Source organism: Thermobia domestica, chromosome 8, assembly GCF_964235325.1.
Source record: "Thermobia domestica chromosome 8, izTheDome1.hap1.1, whole genome shotgun sequence".
Taxonomy (NCBI): domain Eukaryota; kingdom Metazoa; phylum Arthropoda; class Insecta; order Zygentoma; family Lepismatidae; genus Thermobia; species Thermobia domestica.
The window spans coordinates 157,884,823-157,908,175 of record NC_137461.1 but is presented as its reverse complement, the minus strand read 5'-3'; the positions used below and the strand labels follow the sequence as shown (position 1 = coordinate 157,908,175).

General features: G+C 34.7%; 1 protein-coding gene across 1 annotated transcript in view; it reads left to right on the top strand.

Moving 5' to 3' along the window:
* LOC145691879 (alpha-tocopherol transfer protein-like) overlaps positions 1-23,353 on the top strand; it is a 76,363-nt gene that overhangs the window by 6,116 nt on the left and 46,894 nt on the right. Inside the window, exon 2 of the mRNA XM_081767189.1 lies at positions 12,279-12,384. Coding sequence (XP_081623315.1) covers positions 12,279-12,384 — 106 coding nt within the window. The remainder of the gene's footprint in view (positions 1-12,278; positions 12,385-23,353) is intronic.

The following is a 23,353-nucleotide window of genomic DNA, read 5'->3' as shown; positions in this document are numbered from 1 at the left end:
GGTACTAGACGTGTTCCAAAAGCCGGTTAGCGGGTTTGGATTTGGTTTAAGGTTGAAACAGAATGTGTTTGTTTATTTCAAAAACCGAACCATAATTTGGTTCAGTTTTGTTTGATAACAGACAGTACATTGACACTTTTCAGAATATCCATACATATATTGGAAAAGTTCCGAAAGATGTGTAATGGTTTCGTTTTAGGCTAAGGTATTATGAATCTGCTGTTTCAGTTTTGAATGGAATTACGAATACCCGTGTTTATACTTATATTTTTGTGAGAACACGAAATAGAGAATACAACTGTTTCTCGGTTTGGATTGGTTTGGGTTAACGCTTGAAAATAAAATGAAATCTTTGTGTTTATTGTCCCACGGTTATGCATATTAGTTTGAAGAAAACCACGATTAAAGCAAGTGAATTATAATGGACGAATTTGTGGAATGAGAAAGTCAGAGGAAAAGGGAAAGTCCAAAAAAAACAGGAACATGAAGTTGTCCGTCTGAAGGTTACGTGCTTTGGGAATGAATCAAGTACCCTACCCATCATATAGCTCAGGATTAGTTTCCTGGGTTCGATTCTCAATACGAGAGCCTTTAATACCTTAAATGTCCTCTATGTATCTGTGTTCATGTCCCTGTCGTTCAAGGTTACTGGAAATAACTGTGAAACGAGTATAACCAAGTATAATAGAGACAAGTTACAAGGATACCTTCGGTGAATCAAAAAAGAGTGGTTTGAGGCTCCCAGTTCGAGTTAAGAGTTCAAATTTTTCTTGACACACTTTCTCCGTCATATTCTTGCGTGTCTCTAAGTCTTCTTTAAATTTAAATTTAAATTCACTGGACTATAGTTCTTTATCAAGTTCGAAATCAAAGTTTTTCGTCGTTCATAAAATATTGGTATTGTAAACATGTGCAATTTGCTACATATATAAGTGTTTTAACTCTTACTTAAGAGTAAAGCCTTAGAATAGTGGTTTCAGCATTCATTTCGTAAATTAGGGGTCTTGGGTTCGATTTCCCTGAAGTAATTAAGGAAATTTATATCATTTAAAATATTGATACTTCTTATGTACCATTTTATTGTTAAAAAAATGGTTTAGATAAAAAATGAGAACAATCACATTGTAAATTATAAATTTAAAATTTGCTGACAGAAAATATTTAAGAATATATATATATATATATATATATATATATATATACGAGGGTCATTCGGAAAGTAAAGAACGTTTTTGTATAAACACTTTACTAACTGATATACAAAGGCGAAATTTGTGTTACATTCTATGTGATACTTAAATTACTTTTCGACATAGTCACCGTGTAAATTTAAACACTTGTCATACCGTGGTACAAGTTTTTCTATGCCTTCGGCATACACAGTTGCCGCCAAACTGTTGAACCAATCACTAACCAAGTTCACCACTGACAATTTCGTACAACAAAGTTCTTGAAATTTCAGGAAAAAATTCGTGCAGCCCATTAATAGTGAATCGCCTATCCTCTTGAATTTTCCGCTCAATTCTTCCTTTGAGTTCGTCAGTCACAACAGAAGGCCGGCCCGAGCGTTCCTCATCGTGCACATTCGTCCGTCCGTCATTAAACATAATGCACCACTTACGAACTGATGCTTCATTCATTACATTTCCATACACCTCAGTGATTTGTCTATAAATTTCTATCGGACGCACTTTTCTTGCATTCAAAAATCTTATCACACTACCAACCTCACACTTGGCGGGATCAGTAATTGTATCGCACATTTTACAGTCGCACAGCGAAGCAATAACGGACCGTAGCGGATCGCAGCTGGTGCCAGACTGAGGCTAAAGCATGCCCAGGTCAATAACCCAGCGGCAGCGGAACACGCGCACGCGCTAGCGCCAAACGTTCTTTACTTTCCGAATGACCCTCGTATATATATATATATATACTTTTTCAGATGGTGGCAATATATGAACTAATTTACATTTTTGCATATGAAATAAGCTTTCTCTTAGCTGATCTTCCATCCGGTAGACCTGTTCTGTACATATTGTCCGTTATCACACCATCGTTTCATACTATATATATATAACACTTATGACTCTATGCCCGCTGGCCGTATGTTGTTCGTATTTTGTACCGCAGAACGGACCTTCAATGTTATGTTATTGCCGTGGGGACGAGGGTTTTTTGCTGTTTGTAGCTCAATATGTTCTCTTAGATTTTCAGTCCATGAAAATCTTTGTAGTAGGTTTTGAAAGAAGATATCTTTACTTTCTCGAAACTATAAATAGTTTTGCAAAAATCTTTATTTATGGGGTTTTATTAGCCAAAACATACAAGCATGATCTTAGTACAAAAAATTCCCTGATATGCTGAAATGTATTGTTAGTAATTATATAATAATATTTCTTGTCTTCTCCATTGTCTGTGGATCCAGCATAAACCTTATAGTTGAAAACATTACCAGCAACATATAAAATCTACAACTTTATGTCATGTTTATTCGGTATGCTTTTCACGTTCACTCGAAACTGAATACTTCAGTAAAAGTGGAAAATTCCCTAATCAAAAGTATACTTCGTCCTGGAATGAATTTGCTTCTACACTTTCTTTTGCTAAATAATCTAGTTATAGCCTTACTTTGAACAAGGTGTCATGGTTATTTTTATCTACAGTTACAAATTTTCAATTATCATTCAAATGAAGCACGAAGAATATTGATATAAACCTTTCGCCTATCATCACGCTCCTTGCAGAACTCTTTAGCAGATATTGCTTTCTCGACCAATAAGCCTCTAATTGCGCTAGTTGAGCAACATATATATGAGAATACCTGCAAAAAAGTAATAGAATTCGTACAGTTTCACTGTAACCTCCTTTTGCTACATAGAATGTGGTTTCAGCTTTCCTTAACGACGCTTTCTCTAATTCGTTTCCCATTCCACATGTTTGAACATATCTGCTTCAAAGAAAATAGAGAAACAATCTTACGGAGTACATGAAGGATCCAGAGAAATGTTAAACCCTCCAGCTTCTTCGAAAACAGGCAAACACTGTTGGTCATCACGAGAAGGCCACTTTTTTTTCACTTTCGTGTACATTCCTATGTGATGAACGTGTACATGGATCATTCTGCAACACGGAATTATTCTCACTCGACACACAACTACCATCGCTTTCTCCTCCGTTTCATTCTAACTGAAAGTCTGGATCTTCATCTCCTTTTACATCAATGCCACTTATGTCAGATCATGACAATTCACCAAGCACGTCTATAACATTGTCAGCATTCACATGCTCACGGCTGTGTGTGGAAGTCATTTAGTCAAATGCTAATGTCGAGCTCAAATAGGAAGCAGGGAATACTGAATACTAGTAGTGTTGATATCTGTTGGCTGTATGGTCAATTATATACTTCTCTTCAATGGAACAGGGACGAATGCCGTGTAGGGTATTTGTAAGTCCGTTATTTTGCATTTAAAAGGCAAAACGTACGTTGTACGGGCAACGGGCAGGGACACCAAATACTATCAACGTACGGCGTACGGGAAACGTGTAATGGGCCACAAAATGATTTTACGGTCCGTGCCATAAATGATAATCTCCCGATATACAAAATCATGAAGTACTTGCGAAAGACATGAAACAAAAAGAGAGAAAGTAAAACAGATAAAACGATGGTGCATAGAAAAGAAAGAGTGAAGAATGTTGTGAGGTAACAGCAAATTATGCATAATTATAAAACGAAAACTTTTAATAATTTGAGAGGAGGCAATGTAACTAAAATGAAAGCCATATTGCATCGCTGAACAGTATGCTGATACGTGGTATGATAAAATTAGTAAACCGTTTGTCACGAGTAACGTGTAAAATACGTTGGCGTACTTCTTTCATGAAATTTATACCTTCGAGGCCACAAGCAGTGATGAAAATTTTCCGATTCATAAAAATATACTCTACTTATTCCTACATCGTTGCATCGTGATGTGAGGTGGAAAATTTTCTTCTATATTTTCCGGAAAATTTTCCGTTAACAAATATCAGTGCTCAAGTAACAATTCCTCAGAATTCATAAATTGATTAAATTCATGTATAGAAATGTTAAAAATTGAAAGATTGTTTAAAGAATCTGAAAATTTTCATGGCTCAGACAATTTTCAGTACTATGTAGGAACAAGTGAAACACTTTTTCATAAATCGAAGAATTGTCTGTCCTGTACAGTGATGAAAATTTTCCGGAAAATTTTGAAAAAGAAAATTTTCTGATTCATAAAAATATACTCCACTTATTCCTACATCGTTTTTTAGCCGTGATGTGAGGTGCAAAATTTTCTTCTATATTTTTCCGGAAAATTTTCCGTTCTTAATAAATATCAGTGATCAAGTAACAATTCCTCAGTATTCATAAAATTGATTGAAATCATGTATAGAAATGGCAAAAAGTGAAAGATCTTTTAAAGAATCTGAAAATTTTCATGGTTCAGACAATTTTCAGTACTATATAGGAACAAGTGAAACAATTTTTTATGAATCGAAGAATTGTCTTTTCTGTACAGTGATGAAAATTTTCCGGAAAATTTTGATACGGAAAATTTTCCGATTCATAAAAACATATAATACTCCACGTATTCCTACATCATTGTTTAGCCGTGAAGTGAGGTGGAAAATTTTCTTCTATATTTTTCCAGAAAATTTTCCGTTCTTAACAAATATCAGTGATCAAGTAAAAATTCCTCATTATTCATAAAATTGATTGAATTTATGTATAGAAATGTTAAAAAGTGAAAGATCGTTTAAAGAATCTGAAAATTTTCATGGCTCAGACAATTTTCAGTACTATGTAGGAACAAGTGAAACAATTTTTCATGAATCGAAGAAATGTTTGTCCTGTATAGCGATGAGAATTTTCCGGAAAATTTAGAAACGGAAAATTTTCCGATTCATAAAAACATACTCCACGTATTTCTACATCATTGTTTAGCCGTGGTGTAAGGTGGAAAATTTTCTTCTATATTTTTCCGGAAAATTTTCCGTTCTTAAATAATATCAGTGATCAAGTAACAATTCCTCAGTGTTCATAAAATTGATTGAAATCATGTATAAAAATGTAAAAAAGTGAAAGATCGTTTAAAGAATCTAAAAATTTTCATGGCTCACAATTTTTAATAATAGGTAGGAACAAGTGAAACAATATTTCATAAATCGAAATATTTTGTGTCTTGTATGGAAAAATTGAACAACTTTTTATGTCGGAAAATTTTCATCATTTTGAAGCAAAAAGTAAAACAACTTTTTGTGAGTCGGAAGGTTTTATTGCTCTGTAAAAACAAATGTAAGGAATTTTCATGAATCGGAAAATTTTTATCACTATGTAGAAACAAGTGAAAACACTTTTCATAATCCGGACGGTTTTGGATATTATGTATAGTGATATTAGGTGGAAAATTTTCCACTATATTTAACTGCACATTGAGATATACAATTCCTGTAGAGGAAAATTAGACAGCAACAAATTATAATTTTCCAATTAGATTTCGGGAACCAGAAAATTTTCTAATATTTCAAGTTGGTAAGTAAAAATTTACATAGTGTTTTTTTTTCTCTCTCTCTATTATATCTACTTATTTATAAATGTTGCAGAATGTAAATCTATAGAAGTAGTAAAACTATGAGAAAACCGTCTTATGCGTATTAAACTGACGAAATCTGATATTGTAAGATCAAAGGTGGATTCTGAGGGAAGAACGCATTGAAGTTTTTGAAACATTCTTCAAATGAAGAATTGCTAGATTTCCACTTCATGAAAATTTAAGATAATATTTATTACCAATAAATTTTACGACTAAACAACGATGTAGGAATAAGTGGAGTATGTTTTTATGAATCGAAAAACATTGATGACTTTTAATAAATTGAAATTTTAAATAATAGAAGGGGATATTTGTACTCTACGAACTCATGTTCTCTGCACTTTGCATACACACACACACACACACAGAGAGAGAGAGAGAGAGAGAGAGAGAGGAGTTGAAATTAACGTCCCTTTCAGGAGCGAGACTATATAAGACGGGACCAACTGATTAACGTGAAATCCGAACTACATTAGCTCCCGCTGGGAATCGAAGCCAGGTCTTCCAAAGGCGCGTGTGCTAACTGCTTAGCAACGAAGGAGCTCGCAGATGAAGAGAGAGAAGGAAAGCACTGTGTAAAATTTACTTCCCAACTTGAAATATTAGAAAATTTTCCGGTTCCCGAAAGCTAATAGGAAAATTATAAATTGTTGTTGACTAACTTTCCTCTACTGAAATTCAATTTTGTAGCTGAATGTGCAGTTAAATATAGAGGAAAATTTTCCACCTAACATCACTATACATAATATCCAAAATTTTCCGGCTTATGAAAAGATTTTTCCACTTGTTTCTACATCGTGATAAAATTTTTCGATCTATGAAAATTCCTTTCACTTGTTTCTACAGAGCAATAAAACTTTCCGGTGCACAAAAACTTGTTTTACTTTTTGCTTCAAAATGATGAAAATTTTCTGACTCATAAAAAGTTCTTCAATTTTTCCATATAAGACAGAAAATATTTCGATTAATGAAAAATGGTATAACTTGTTCCTACATAGTAGTGAAAATTGTGTGAGCCATGAAAATTTTCAGATTCTTTAAACGATCTTTCACATTTTTACATTTCTGTACACGAATGCAACCAATTTTATGATTGCTGAGAAATTGTTACTTGATTACTGATATTTTTTAGAACGGAAAATTTTCCGGAAAAATATAGCGGAAAATTTTCCACCTCACATCATTAGCCACAAGTGTCGCTCGATTCAACGGCCACGGTCACGAACATGTACCTATGAAGTAGTTCTTTTTATTTTCTTCTTTCCTCACATTCTCTGAGGGATGCAATAGCTCCTTTTCGTGATGTCGAAAATCTAAGGTTGGATGTCGTAAGAAAGTGTCACGGCAGGTGAAATCCCAGAGAAATATCTTTCCGCTCTTCCATGGTACCAGTGTCATGCCATGTGGTATTTTGCCGTCAAATGTGTTACATCGCGAAGCTTCACGAACAGATGGAACTTCCGCCGATGTGAGTGCTCCCCAGAAAATGTCATTCACGTTCGAATGTAACGTATCTTCCGGAACTACTTATGCAAGAGAGACAGTATTGCCCTTTCTCGTTGACTGATGTACCATATTTATAGCAGTTGCGTGATTCGCATATATCTACCCCTAGGCAAAGATCAACTGCAATTCGAAAAGTTTGATTTGAAAGGTGTAGTCCTAGATTGTGTGAAGGTAAAACCTGTAGCCAAGCATCTGAAATTAGAGATGAGGAGGCATGAAATCTGGCTTTTGCCTTGGCTGTCTGCTTCTTGTAGTATCACTGATTAATGCAATTTGATGAGGGTTGTCCCAAACTAATTTGAACTTCTGCCAGGTGCTTCAGGAGGACTTAAAATTCCTTTAAAAATTCCTAAATTCCTAAAAAATCTTACTTCACACTTGATGAAATTTAAGTGTAGTCCAATGTTTGCTGCCATATTTCGAATATTGTGTAGCTCACTCATAACTTTGTCAGGATCTCTTTCTATAGTAGCATTATCTAAGTACCAGATATTTAATTCTGTGTTGATCCTAAACACTATAGACTGAATTGTAATGGCGAATCAAGCAGGACATAAAGGATCGCCTTGTTGTACTAAACGTTGCAAACGTATTGTGTTATCTAGCAATAGGTTACTTGAGACACTTATTTCTTATTTCTTTTATCATGATATAAGTCAATGATCTTTGGCATAGTTTATATTGATATCTTTAAGTTGTTCTTAGACCTTTAGTTCACAAGTTTGTTTCTTCTAGCCACCAAACTACAGATATGACGGATTTAATTCTCATACTTTGCATTTGTTTCAAAGCAGTCGTCATTACCTGATCAAAGTCTTCTGTTCGGCACGATACATTACAAGTGGACATTTAAAATTTGAAAAGTTCATATAGGCATTTCTTTTTTAAGGACCACCTCGTTTTATCGAGAACCCGATTAGTCGGGGCCCATATGGTATTAGGTGTTCTGTACTTTTATTCAGTATATATGTATCAAGAAATTTCAGCATTGTTTAACAACTGTACCGTGGTAAATTGATATGACATTAAGTCTTGATATGCTTGAATGAGAGCCTCAGTGTACCGTGTTATCAAATCAAGCAGACGGATGTATTTCTAAGGAGTCACTTTCCTCACTGCATGTATGCGAACCCACAAAACAATCACACTGTGTGATGGTCGTGACGACGACGGTACTGATCAACTATACCACCAGTATGATCAATGTCCGGAATGGAGGCGAACTTTATGTCTGTGAGCAGCCGTACGGATTTCTCTGTAAACATTGGAGTCAGCAGTATATAAGCTTTGGGGAAGGGGCTAACTTTCGGAGGTACTTGGGTGAATGGAATAGCGGGGAGTGCGGGGACTCTTTCTCGGAAAATATATTTAAAAAACTATTCGTACATTACATTTTATTTCAGTTTTTCCCATGCTAGTTTTCATTTTTCTGATGGATACTTTGTAGTTTGTTTGTTTATTCGAAGAATGAAATTGAACTTTGTTTTACAATTTTAATTAAGTTTAAATGATACCAAGTGTCTGTCAAGAACAAAATAATGATAAAGATAGTATGAAGTGAATACTTAGAAACAATAAAGTTTTGAAAACATGTTTTAAGTCTACTAGTCTACATCTAATGTAATTGAAGGTCAACAATGTATATGCCTAGGTAAAAAAAAAGTTGAAAATTATGTTTTATTTTACAGCTAAACTAAAGTCACTTTGCTTCTCGCTATCTAAAATGTTAATTCATTACTTTACGGTTTATTCCACCTTCACCTTCATAGGGCCAAAAATTGCCTGCCCTTTCCACAATTTTAAACAAATTTTGTGCTTTTTTTCATATTCAATTTGTCTAACATTGTTTTCTAGATGTAGAAAACTTACATGATTGAACCTCATCTAGGTCATAATTGACCTAAGATACTTGAGATATTGCGGGGACGGAAAACGTTTTACAAATATTAGGGGAACACGTTCCCGGGGTCCCTGGTGGGATTGACGCCCCTGTCTGTAAGATCATTTAGAAAACATGACTATATCAGTATGCCCACGACGAAGTTCATACGACCATTCCAGCGTGAGACGTTTCAGGTTTTGAGTCATTGAAATCAGGCTAGCGGAGATGCTTGCAGGCAATCCACTATTGAGTGAGCTCCGTTGAATTGTCGACAGAAACTGCTCAATATCAATTACCGAGATACAGCCTTGAGTTATTACTGTGGACGACACCATACATTCTATCATGTCCAAGTGAACAATATTTCTGCCATCCAGTGGGATGATCAAATTGTCTATTTCAATTTCTGATCTCCTGGCTTATACTTTTCTGCTTTGTATGGCTTCCACACACATGCGCCACTACCGTTGTGGTGTCATATTGCAGACCAATTGATGCTGGTACGATAAACTGGCTCCAGGCCTTCTTGTAAAGTAGATAGCTACTGATTTACTCAAGGGTGACATAACTGAAATCGTAATTATTTGTATGCCATTTTAAAGTGGTATTCTATTTTTAAGTCGCTTACATTTGTAAAATTTACAGAAGAAATATCCATTCAGATTTCAAAAAGAGAATATAATTACAAGTAATAAAAATATATCCCAATCCTGCCAATTAGGTAGATATACATAATGCGGAGTGCATAAGCTTACGTTGAATTATGTATAATACTTACCCACAAACTTTCTCGCAAAAAAGCTGAAATGAAGTCAAGTTATATCTGAGGAATATATCCAAAGTGATCACGTGTAACGATGCAAAAGTGTCTCACACCTAAGGCAAACGTTTTATTAAATATGAAGTGTTCCTCCATTGTCTTCGTTTATGCGCATATCTACATTGTCTGAGGCGCTTTCTTTCTACGGACGCAACCATGAGCTGTCGCAGAGACCCCCGTCTTTGCTCCTGTCCTGGTTCGGTTAGATATAATTCTTGCTTTAAAGTGGCCACCTAGATCAACCTGGTTAGTCGTTTTTGCACTGTAGTTTTTATGTCATACGTTCGGGCACGTATTTATATCCCATCGTTTAAGTTCTTCCAAGGTAAACCTGCATCAATAAATTCCTTTGGCCTTCCAATAACTTAATATAATTTTATTTCGTAATAAAAAAAATACAGAAGTAATCAATTTTACTATGCGCCCATAGAATAGGCTAAGACATGTAATTGATATTATTATTATTATTATTATTATTATTATTATTATTATTATTATTATTATTATTATTATTATTCTCGTTTAAAGGATTATACATATTCTCTCACATAACAGCTCCGTACATTGCTAACTCGAACTAGAATTTACTTAAGTTGTTCTTTATGTTTGCAAACACGAATTTCCCTACACACACAACGAATTTCTTAAAATAGTCATGGAAATATACATGCGACGTTTAACACATTGACCGCCATGTGGCTCACATAAACGGCTACGTGAGGTCCCGTGATGTATATATGGCTTACACTAAAGCTGACCGTGGTGCCCCGTGAGCCATATAAGGGTCACACGTTGACATTTGTTTGACACTTATATGAGGCCCTACGAAAAGGATTATTTTTTCAATACGATGTTTCGGGCCAGGTGTGTGACTATATTGCAAGCCCTTTAGCTTTCCGAATTATATATATCAACGGTAACTATGTGAAAATGTTAACTAGCTGAAAATTAGAAAATGCTACTTTCTTTGGGTTTTACTCAGCTGTGGTATTCGCACATTAGAATTTAGCATATTCAAATAATACGTACCTAGAGACATCAACAGTCAATATTCCAAGTTTTCTGAAACAGATCTCACTCCTGGCAGGAAAAAAAAAGCACGAGCCACATATGGCTCATAGAGAATCAGAAGAAAGTATTTACGTTTAGGCCCTGTGAGCCACACATGCTGAAAAGTAATGCCACATATTTCATTATGTTTTACAGAAAACGCTTAAATTTATCTACATAAAATAAAGAAATTCACATAACTAGAATTTAAATCTAGAGAGAACAATAATTATAGGTGTCTTTCACAAGGTATGTTATCGAGGAATATTTTAAACCTAATTTTGGGAACTACAGGAGCATGCTGAAAAATTATGCCGCATATTTTTATTAAAAAAAAAAAAAAAATCTTAAAGTTATCTATTTAAAGTAAGGAAATGCAAATAACCAGAATTTAAATCTAGGGAGAACGATAATTATCGGAGTTTATCACAAAATATGTTATCGAGAAATACTTTAAATTTGATTTTGGGGAACTACGAGAGTGTCCCCCCCAAAAAGAAACGCTTAAAGTTATCCATACAAAATAAAGAAATGCACACCACTAGAATTTAAATAAAGAAAGCACGATAATTATCCATTTTCGTAACAAGATATGTTATCGAGGAAGATTTTAAATTGCATAAACTAACATGTAAATTGCTTAGTTATTGCAATTAATTTTCAAAATATAGGAAAAATACATGTTTATATAATTGACAATATTAACGGAATGAGTAAGCTTTAGCAAGTGATAAAAATGGCCATTTGATACACATGTCTATTACAATACGTAAATATTTTTAACAGATTAAAATGCGGCATATTATCATATGATTTGAAACAAAGTTTTACAGGACACTGACTCTTGATTATTTGAAACCAAGACCAATCAACGTAATTTAATGATTTGTACTAAACACAAGAAATAAGGAAACTTTTAATACGCTGCTCCGTTTTATTTTTATTATAGCCATTCTAGTTAATTTTATTACTCATGAAGTTCAGTGTAAGGTATGCAAATAGACCCATTGCCCTTAGATGACGAAACTCTTCTCACATCTATAACTCTCCTTCCCCTTCATGTACGTCTCTGTGCGTCAAATCACTGCACTAAAAGATACTACAAGGTATATCACCTTCATCGTCTCCCTTAGCCTTGGTGCCTTACCGTAGAACGTTAAACTAAAAGAAGTGTTATTTTGAATTATAAAGAATCTATGAAATGAATAAAGTGTGCTGAAATTAGAATTCTTCAATTCATTTATAATTTTCAAGCATGGGATATTCTTGATGCAGTACAGAAACATTCAATCTGTATACTAAAGCGACCATCATCTAGAATCCTAAATATAAAATATGAAAGATTCTTCAGTATGTAATTAAATGTTAAGATTATATTATTTGATTATTTTTTATTTATCAGACTTGTGTTTTGGGAGAGGATTATAGTATGATTTACGACACAATCTCTCAGGATAGTCTTCCCAACGAATATGGAGGTAAAGCTGGAACAATGGAGAAACTAAATGGTAAGATTGATGGTTAATTTATTTAAAACCATAGAAAATAATAATTTTAACATTTTTATTTAAGTTGCATTTTTAACTTAGTCTCAAATCGCATTTTTATTGATAACGCCTTAAGACGATTGAATAGTTCCATGTTGTAAAAGTGGCATTCGAACTTTCCTAAGCGGCTATTACCGGCCTTCATTATTCAACTCACATGCTTTTTGTCGCTTTCCATTGTCGATAACTACCGTCCAAACTGTTGGTAATTATCGTATTCGTTTCAATCACTTAAAAGGGCTTACATATATTTCAATTATATTACACCCCTACTGTAACTACTAGTTCTCTGCTACTTCATTAGGTATTTATTAATTATTTCTTTGCTACAAATAAATCTAATACTCTCTTTATTTTACAGCTTATTTCATATCTGAACAAGACCAAAAGTAGAATTTATTATTACGAAAAGGAAAATTCAATTTCAAATGGAGCTAACTAACTAACTCAATGACTTATTGAACCCAAAGATTCAATGCCACATTCAGAAAAAGCTCTCCACTGATTTCTGTCTAGCCAACTAGTTCCAATACCTAACTTGTCCTCCTATTTATGCGAGATCCATCTTAATATCGCCCCCACATCTGCGTCTATATTTTCCTAATGGTCTTTTTCCGATTATGATTTTAGTTACAATTTTGAAAGTGGTCCTATTTTATTCATTCCATCTACAAGACTTACCGATCTGAGGCTTATAGATTTAATAATTCAAACAATATTTGGCAAATGGAAAAGATTAGACATTTCCTGTGTTGTGTAGTTTACGTCATTCTCCATTCCTGTCGATCTTACATTCGAATATTTACTTTAGGATTTTATTTTCTAATACTTTAGTCTACGGTTTTTAAAAGTAAGCGATGGTGTATCGTAACAATATACCACAAAAGGCATAATTATCTTCTCATATATATTTAAAACTAATTTATTCGAAAACATCGCACAAGTGGAAGAGTTTAGACTGAATAATAGCACAAATTATTTTCTTTCAGTAGTTATTTAATTTCTTCATGAATACAGTTTCGGTCTGTTAGTGCTGACCTTAAATATTTGAACGGACTCAATCATATACAGGGTGTTAACAAACTATACGGGTAAAAGTTCAATAGGACCTGTGAGGAACACAGTTTGATAGATATTGTAATGTACCATTACAGTTGAAAGTAATGGCAATTTTTTTTTACGCACCCTGTACCTAGTAATTTTTTTTTATTCAATTTCGGTTTAGCTACACAATTTATTTACTCCCTTTACTTCGAATTAAATATAATGAATCGAAAGGTTTCATTAATAACCATATTTCCCACTGTATAATATATTTATTTATATTTTGATTAAGTGTAAATCCCATTTTCTGATATATAAGTTGAAAAGTTTCAAGGTTTACCATTCTGACGTCATACCGAAACATAGTTCTGTCATTGGATATAAATTTTCTTAATTTCAGACCAATGTAGAATTTAGTCAGGTACCTAACCTTTTCCCTCACCCCCTCTCAGTAGTCCATAGTCACTTTCAGATCCGGTTATATCTGGATTTACCAAATTTCCATTCGCTTTGTAATTTCCGCGGCTAAAGTTTTCGTTCTGATTGGAGGAATTCTCCTACCTCTGGCTTTTTCGGCGCAATGTTATGAGAATAATCAAGAACGACTCTACGAGCACAGCCGTGGAAATCAACTACGCTATACTGGCTGGTAAAGACGTGGATTTCGAGTGTAAAACAGGTAAAATTTAGACTAAATGTCATCGTAAACGTCGTGTGATCAATCAGGAGCCAGGAAACCCATATTTTTGTTGAAAGAACTGCAAAACCAGGGGAAAATATCTGATTCAGGATTTCGGTTTGCAGGAAGCCATGTTTGCTGCCCAGCTATAACAGCAAAAGTGAAAGAGTGACTTTACTTTTTTTCTTGTTATTCCAAATTCAATTAGGGATTAGGGAAATTACGACCTGATTAGTGCATGTTGGTCGTGTATTAAGTAAATGTGATTTATTATTATTTATTTCGTAATTGCATGTATGTAGTAGGTTTAATAGTACTGTAAATAATCATAATGGCAGCTTAAGTTAGTTCAAAAGGGCTCCTATCCCCTTTTCTGAATTGAACCGGTTCTAGCGGGGGAATGGGTTAGTTATTGTTCGTTTTAGGGCCTTTTCCCCTTTCAGGGGAAGGGTCCCTACATAAACCTCGTTAAGGTGCCCCCCGGGCATCAACTTTTGGTAGTCATTATGTAAACAATTGGTCAGGTCAATTGGACCTAGTGGTTATCTTTCTCATTTTGCCCCCTCTAAATTAAATAGAGCCGACGGTATATATCAGAAGGGAGTATTTATTTTGTCAACATGCATGTAACTAAATGGTGCATGTTTGGTTTAGTTAGTTGTTTTTATGTATAGTATTAGCAGTGGTGTATGTAGTTAGTAGTCTTGTGTGAGTGTGTGAATTTTTGGTTAGGACAGTGTATAAATATGTGTTAATTTAGTACCATTTTCCTAACAGAAATAAACCAGAGTAAATATTAAATTTCTGATTAATGAGTACAAGTATACATTTCAGTACACGGTAAATTATGCCTCCACTACAGCGCCACAGCGTCCGGTTTCGGTACTCAATTGTTTGTTGATAATACGACATCGCATAACTTAGTGATCTAGGTTGTTGGATTTTAGTCATTTATTCAAAAATTACTTTCATTGGACATGGATTTCGGGTCCGATGAGTATACCTTCGTATAAAATAGCATGAGATCTTACTGTACTGAAAATTTCAGCTTGCTAGGGTCAGTAGAAATTGAAATATCCGCCGAAATAAAGAATACCTATTTTCTTAATAGAAGTAAAGTCCATATGCTGTTACTGTTTGGTTCAAAATGTAGTATTAAATTCTTTTTTCCCGTGGCTGTCGAAAATTCCATTGTTGCTTCAGTTTTATCAACAAATCAGAAATAGATTAATCATTGACAATTTAACTTTCCGTAAATACATGTATGATTTTTTTTTAAACCTGCAAGGTAAATACAATTTGGGTGCTTCGAAATAAAGAGTACGTGGTTCGATGAATGTGATCGTGTGGTGGTTTGAGCGTGATAGATTGTGATAGTTATATATATATATATATATATATTTATTACTGCGTAATGTAGATATGTGTATGGCCTGCGTGTAAAATGTACGAAATAGGGTGTTTATAAAATATTACTTCGTGCGAAAATTAGTAGATAATGAATGAACGTAATGATATGTTAATAATATGATATATAATATGAACGAGATGACGACCCCTATATTTAAATGGATAGGCCTAGTGAATTTTATATAGTGAAAATATGAATATGTTTACGAAAAAAAAAAAAAATCTCTCGCGTTTTGACTTCCACACCAGTGCATTCATCCAACCGAGTTTGCTACTTGAATGTAAATTATAGTTGGGAATTGTGTGTTACTTTGCATTTATGTACCTCATAATAACAGCCCCAGATCTTAAGCCTTTCAATAGATAGAGTAGTATCATGTGGGAATTACTTCTAAAGGATGACAGAAATGATAATTAAGAAAACCAACTGCTATATCCTGTGATCATCGAAAAGTACAGGTTTCGGTCATTTGTACCTTTAGCATTCATTGCCTCTCCGAGATTTTTTTTTTTTTTGTTTTTGTTGCTTACCTTATTTATTTATTGTGCAGTGTTCATATAACTCAGTTCGGACTATCCGATTAAATTAACTGCTACTAAATGTAGCGTACCCGGACGTCGACCCCTAGTCCCCTTGAGTATTTTTCATGTCTTTTCTTAGTTTAATTAGATGAGGGAAATTAACGACGTCCCAGACGGTGGCATGTCTGCGCTGGGTAGCCATCGGTGATGTTTCGGTAATTGAAATCACCGATCCAAAATTCAGTTTATTTATTTAATTTTTTTTTAATTTTGGCGAATTACTAATTAGGGATACCTTAGCTATTACTCTAATTTCATCCCTATTCTGGAATCTTCTAGTTTCCAAGAGGTCGGATGATTTTTTTTTTCTTGAAATTCTAAATTAGCGCCTTCTCTAACCTTCCGGACGATATCCGGGAACCTGCTGGTTTGGGCCGGATACGGGGATCGGATTTCAATCTTACAACCAAACTCTTGTGGGATTGGGATCTGATGGACACAGAACTTGCATCCTTGGCAGCAGGGCGTTCCTTGAGTCTACGTATTTGAGTAGACCACCCTTTTGGCATGTTAAGAATATTTTGGCTATGGATTTGTCGAGATAGAAATTCGACTTTCGTCTTTGTAGCGTTAGTTATTTCCCACTTAAGTCTTTGGCGCCACTATTCTTCGTCTTCCTTCTTCTCTATCTCTCTCTGTCTTCATTACTTCGAGATATTTTTTTTTACTTTTTCAACCTTGCCCCCCCCCCCCTGATTTCTGAAACTCATGAAAATGTACAATATTCCATATCACTTATTTCGATCGTATGTACTAACTGAGACATCGAGGGATGCAATTCGTGGAGGTATTGCAGCACATCTCGGGACCATTTTCGCGATATTCAATCCACCACTGGAGAAATTGATGGGAAGGTACACTATGCTTTCGGATTCCTAGAAACATTCGTTATTCATGGATCATACAAATTATATCCATTGACAACTGATTTCTGGTTTTTATTTCTATTGATTGGTCATATAGTGTGTATGTATTAGTAGTCTGGGCCCACTAGTTTCCAATAACATTGATTTTTTTTTATATACATCTATATATGTGCTTACATAGTTTTAAAAGTTACGTGCCTGCTCAATTTGTTACATTTCCACCTCTTATGTCATTAAATAACACCAACTATTTTTTATATATATATATGCGGATCTTTAGTAAATTGAAAATGATTATTGATTATCGGGTTTATACATAGAAAGTACAATGTTGCAACCTTATGAGAGAAAAAAGTGAATTTTGATAGTCAGGGTTTTTGTTTTGTCTTTGAGCCAATAAAATATAAATATTTATAAAATATGAATACTTGTCGAATATGAACGGTTATGTATAATTTAAACGTCGACGAAATATTAAGATAGATATTAAAGTGAAATTTATTGTATTGATTAATATGAATATATATATATATACGAGTATGTATGTAATGGGCTCGGTATTTACCCTGGTTTTGTTTAGGTTGCCATAGGTTTTTGACACCCGACCGTTACCAACTATTTGTGACATATAGTGTTACCGCGTATATTGTAATAAATTACATTTTGTTGAGTGGTTACTGATGTCTGTAACTATTAAAGTTGAATATAATGTTAAATACCGCATGTAAGTAAAACGAGTAGCAGGTCGTAAGATAAGTAAAATAACCCTAATCCTCATCCAAATTTATTCGCAAGATCAAAGTGAAATTAATAACCTACGAAACAGTGTGCCCCACCAACGAATCTTCTATCAGTAGACTCTGAAACAAATCCTTCCCCTACGATCAGAAATTTAACTATTCAGTGACTAGAATCTTTTGACTACAAGATCTATACTATAAAGAAAATTACTGGTCTTAAATTTAATGAAGAGAAATTTAGTTGATAACTTAATGTGAATACCGGAATATGGAAATATGTTCTCAATATCTGTGACTGGATTCAAAATTTTTTTAACCTTGATAAACTTTGAAATTTTATATTGAGTGCGTCGAGTGACGAAATGAGAAATATAAATATATATGTGATATGAAGCGACTATTTGTCTATAGCTAAAACAAAAACAATTAAACACTCTCATGGACACAAACCACAGTGCGAAAAGAGAGTTGGAAAAAGGAGCTATTATCGATGTGAGAACAAAAACTCATAAAATCGTCGAAATGTCTCCTCTTGGGACAGAGACCTAATAAAATGTTACTAAAGTGTTTTTTTTTTAGAATGATTAACCAATTATATATATATATATATTTTTTTTATTTATTTTTTTCTTTCTTTTTCCGCAACGATATATATATATATTCATTACATTGAATCCTAAATGTATTGATCTTTGAATTTTTTTATTTTTGTCTTTCATTTTTTTTTTTGTCAAATTCTCTTTTATGTAATTCAACTTTTAATATATATATAGGAAGAGAAATGTGTTATTTGGTCTTGATAAAATTAGCGAATTTCTATGCATGTTAATGAAACATTCTTTCCATGTATTAAATTTTTTCCCTGTTATGTCCAACTAATTTTTCTTTTATTGAAATGTAATAAATGTATATAGTAATGTAGTTAGGTTAGTTTAATTTAACTAAATACAACCCGAAGTATACATTGTCCTGTATGAATGTGTGTGTGAGTGAAATGTAGGTTTAGTATTAAGTGCATCCATTATTTTGACATATATGTGTGATTTATTATAATTAATGGTAGTTATCAATTAAACTCATTGAATGTTAATACTAACTTAAGTTGGCTCTATGAAGGAAGTAAAAAGGACTGAAGTAGCCTGAACGAATGATCAGCATGGGAGAACTGTGAGAGTCAAAATCTTCTACGAATATGTAATACTCTGATTTTTTTTTCTTTCTTTGTGGTCGATTCTAACATGCCATCAACTTCGTCGTTTATTTTTCAAATATTGGATATTAGTGGAAATATTGAATAAACTGTAGAATTAAACTTTCTCATCTATCTCAGATCTAGATCGGGATAATTTGGTAGTTAGGGTTAAATGGATCTAGATCGGGGATGTATGGGTTAACATGCGTCTACCCTTAATCACCTGAATACCAAATATTAACCCAATAGCTATTGGAATTCGATAATTATTCACTTTCTTTACCATATTTTTTCAAAATATTCAGTAACAGTTTCCTCTTTATTACCTTCTTACTTTACCTCTTTCCTCTTCTATTTTCCTTTTCCTTTCTTCATCTTCTTCTTCTATTTTTTAATAAAACTGAAAAGGGGGTCGTGACTGGGAATCCTAGATGTAATAAACACGGTCATGTATTTAGTTATTTTATTTCATTCTCTTTAGAAGTCCGATAAAAAGTTTTCTCGTTTCAATCGAATCTAGTATGTTCAAAATTAAGAAACGGTGGTTTCTATGGCAACGACGACTTTTCCCTTTTACAGTTTTAAATTGGCGACACGTGACAAGACTGTTGCTATGGTAACCATGTTTACTGTGGTAACGGATCTGAAAATGCTTATTGAATAATACCAGTTATCATGCCAATCAGTTTGAGTTGGTGAACCGCGATAAGAATGGTTGTTATGGCAACGTTTGTTTCCATGGCAACGGATCTCAGTTTAAATGGCGACCGATAGATTTGAAATTTTTTTTTAGAATGTCAAAGAGTGAGGTTGAAGGCATGTTGAATTGATTATAACATTGAAATTAATAAGAGAAATTTTATAGTCAAATGAAATAAGTAGAGTCGTTGGCTACTTTGTCATTTTTGTTTCCTTTTCTAAGGGGGAGAAAGAGAAGGAGTGTCCAAATTTTTCTAAAATTAGAATTAAACGCTAGAAGGGTTTCAAGGAAGGAAAGAGAATGGGAGTCCTTTAAGTCATGAATAATACTTGTCTGGATAGCAAATAAGTATTTTATAGTATATGTGTATTTTTGCTATATATATCTTGTCTTTTGTAAAGTGTAAAGTGTCTCAAAACTATGGCAACAAAAAAGGTTGTGGTGTCACAGGGCGAGTGTGAAGTCACGTGCACTCAATGCACATTAGATGAAAGAGAGAAAAGATCTCGCGCCCCGCGAAGATTAATTAGATGCACCGGTTGTGGACTAAAATGGATCCACTTTGCTTGTTCCAATTTAGATGACACTGCTGAAAATGCAGAAAAGGTGCAAACCGGCGAAATAGAAAAATATTGTGAGGATTGTGAAAAGGACCGAGGCCAAATATCTCCAGCGGAGATATCTGACCTCGACGATGAGGAAAAAAATGAAAATCACAGTGATTCTCGGGATCAGACGGCAAACCCGAAGGAAGGAATGTCATCTGGAGGGTCTGACACGTCTGCATTAATTCGCCAGATGATGGAAATGATGCATGAAAAATTTTCTAACATGGAACAAAATAATACAGAAATGAGGCGTGAGATAAATCAGAATAGTGAAAACTTAAGGCGTGAGATAAATCAGAAAATAGATCAGAATAGTGAAAACTTAAGGCGTGAGATAAATGAGAAGTTTGATACCTCGAAACGAGAGACCGACGCTCGATTCGAGGTATTAAACAACAAATTTGACCAGATTTGTTTAGACTTTGCTTCTTCGATTAGTAAATTGAAAGAACAAACGTCTACTGAACTGGAGCAGGTTAGATACCAGGCCCAACAGTCTACCGAGCAGCTCAGAGACGAAACAAATGAGAAACTAAACGAAATAGATGTAAGGTTTGAGGGTACAAACAAAAGATTTGGTGACATCGAACGAAAGGTTGAACAGCAGCAGGCTGAAATAAGTAAATTGAATGTTGTAATATCCGACCTATCAATAGAAACTAAACTAGAGTCGGTTGATCAAAGAATTAGTCGAATTCAAACTGAGGTAGACAGTATTAAGGGGAAGATTACTAAACTGGAAATCGTCAAGTCTGACATCTCCTATCCTTTTCCTGATAGCGATTCTATAGGGAAAAATTTCCCCGAAACGAGTAACGTCCTCCCGGGAAAGAGTCAAGTGTTGCCTGATGCACGGGACACAACCATGTATTGTCCCCCGCATCAGCCAACCTCGAAATCATGGTTGAGTAATTTCGATGTACCGATGCAGTCGAGTGTTGTGACTACAACAGTCACTAGCGTAAATGCTCACTCTACCTTTGGAATGGTACAATCTTACAGCGTGCTGCCAGGAGGGGAAAGGAGATGTGCCGGACCGTCAGTTACTGCAGTGGTGGGTCCTAAATTCGAACCTTACATGGTCAATACTAATTATAAAACCTCTCTTGGTCATATGGGAGCGTTCAGTTCAGTGACCACTCCGTCGGTGACAAATCCGGTGACAACCCCAACCGCTCAGGATAATGCGTTGATTCCACTAGATTCTTTTCCTGCCCCGTATAGTATGAGCTCTAAAGTTTCCCTCCGGGATATTGAACGTTTCCCCACTTTCGATGGGAACATTACTAACGGTTTACCTAGAGTTTTTCTGCGAAGATTGCAGCAATATCTAGACATGTACAAACTTACTGATGGAGAACGCCTACAAATAGTTGAAAAATGTTTGATCGCCGCTTCGGGCGCATGGTTTGCCTCGGTTAAATACCAAATCCGGACGTTCGGTGATTTTTTGATTCTTTTCAAAGAAGAATATTGTAATGAGCACATCGAACGACTCCAAAAAAGAAACTTACAATCACTCCGGTATGATCGCTCCAAGTATGGATCCCTCTTGGACTATGCTTGGAAAATTATCGAACTATATTATCAGATAGCTGAACATCCCTCTCAGGCCGAACTGGTAGATATTATAGTTAACGCTCTTCCACCTGATGAGTCCCGGGCCATAGCGTCCCACTTGTGCCAAACGGTGCGAGAAGTCACCTCACGTTTAGCTGCCTTGTGCGGTAAGGAAGTTGGTGGTCCACCAAAACGATACTTCGCCCGACAGGCAAAGATTCTAAAACCGACGAAGACGAAGGTAACGGCAAGTTGCCAGACAGATTTCCTGAGTTATACCCAAGCTGGATCTCGTTATCCTAGTGGGTATGGCTCAGAAAACAACAATAATGGCCGGCGACTATTTAGGAATCGGCCCATGTTCAACAATCGCCGGAGTTACCGTCCCTATGACCGTACCAACATGGCATCGAACCCGGATAGGGGCGATAACACCAGGAGGAATTTTAACAGGACGTACGGAAGAAGGGAGAACGGTAATAGTCAGGGCAATAATAATAACAATAATAGTAACAATAATGTAAATCGACCCCAGAATTCAGTCCATTCGCAAGTGCGTGGTAACGGTGAGCCTAGAACAATATTAAATGGGAGTGATAGTCGGGAAATTAGATCCTAATGTCATCAGATATACTAGTCGACGGGTGAAGCCTTACGAATTGTCTCTGTCGATTTCTCAGTTAGAACTCCTGTCCGCTCTATTGCTATATGAACACTACTGAAAAAAAAAAAAAAAAAGAAAGTATCGGAACTCACAATTTTCGAAATTTAAAGATTTTCAATTGTACAGAAGATAAACGTAATGAATTACTCGCGCAATACCCCAAGTAGATATAATATACTGTCCTAGTGTGACTGGTAATGTTTGAATGAGATGAATGAATGTGTTAATTTAACAAGCATCAGTAGTTAGTATTCCCAATTAGCAAAATTTTGTTATTCTAACAAAATTTTTGTTAATGGGCCGGGGAAAACTGTAATGTACCATTACAGTTGAAAGTAATGGCAATTTTTTTTTTACGCACCCTGTACCTAGTAATTTTTTTTTTATTCAATTTCGGTTTAGCTACACAATTTATTTACTCCCTTTACTTCGAATTAAATATAATGAATCGAAAGGTTTCATTAATAACCATATTTCCCACTGTATAATATATTTATTTATATTTTGATTAAGTGTAAATCCCATTTTCTGATATATAAGTTGAAAAGTTTCAAGGTTTACCATTCTGACGTCATACCGAAACATAGTTCTGTCATTGGATATAAATTTTCTTAATTTCAGACCAATGTAGAATTTAGTCAGGTACCTAACCTTTTCCCTCACCCCCTCTCAGTAGTCCATAGTCACTTTCAGATCCGGTTATATCTGGATTTACCAAATTTCCATTCGCTTTGTAATTTCCGCGGCTAAAGTTTTCGTTCTGATTGGAGGAATTCTCCTACCTCTGGCTTTTTCGGCGCAATGTTATGAGAATAATCAAGAACGACTCTACGAGCACAGCCGTGGAAATCAACTACGCTATACTGGCTGGTAAAGACGTGGATT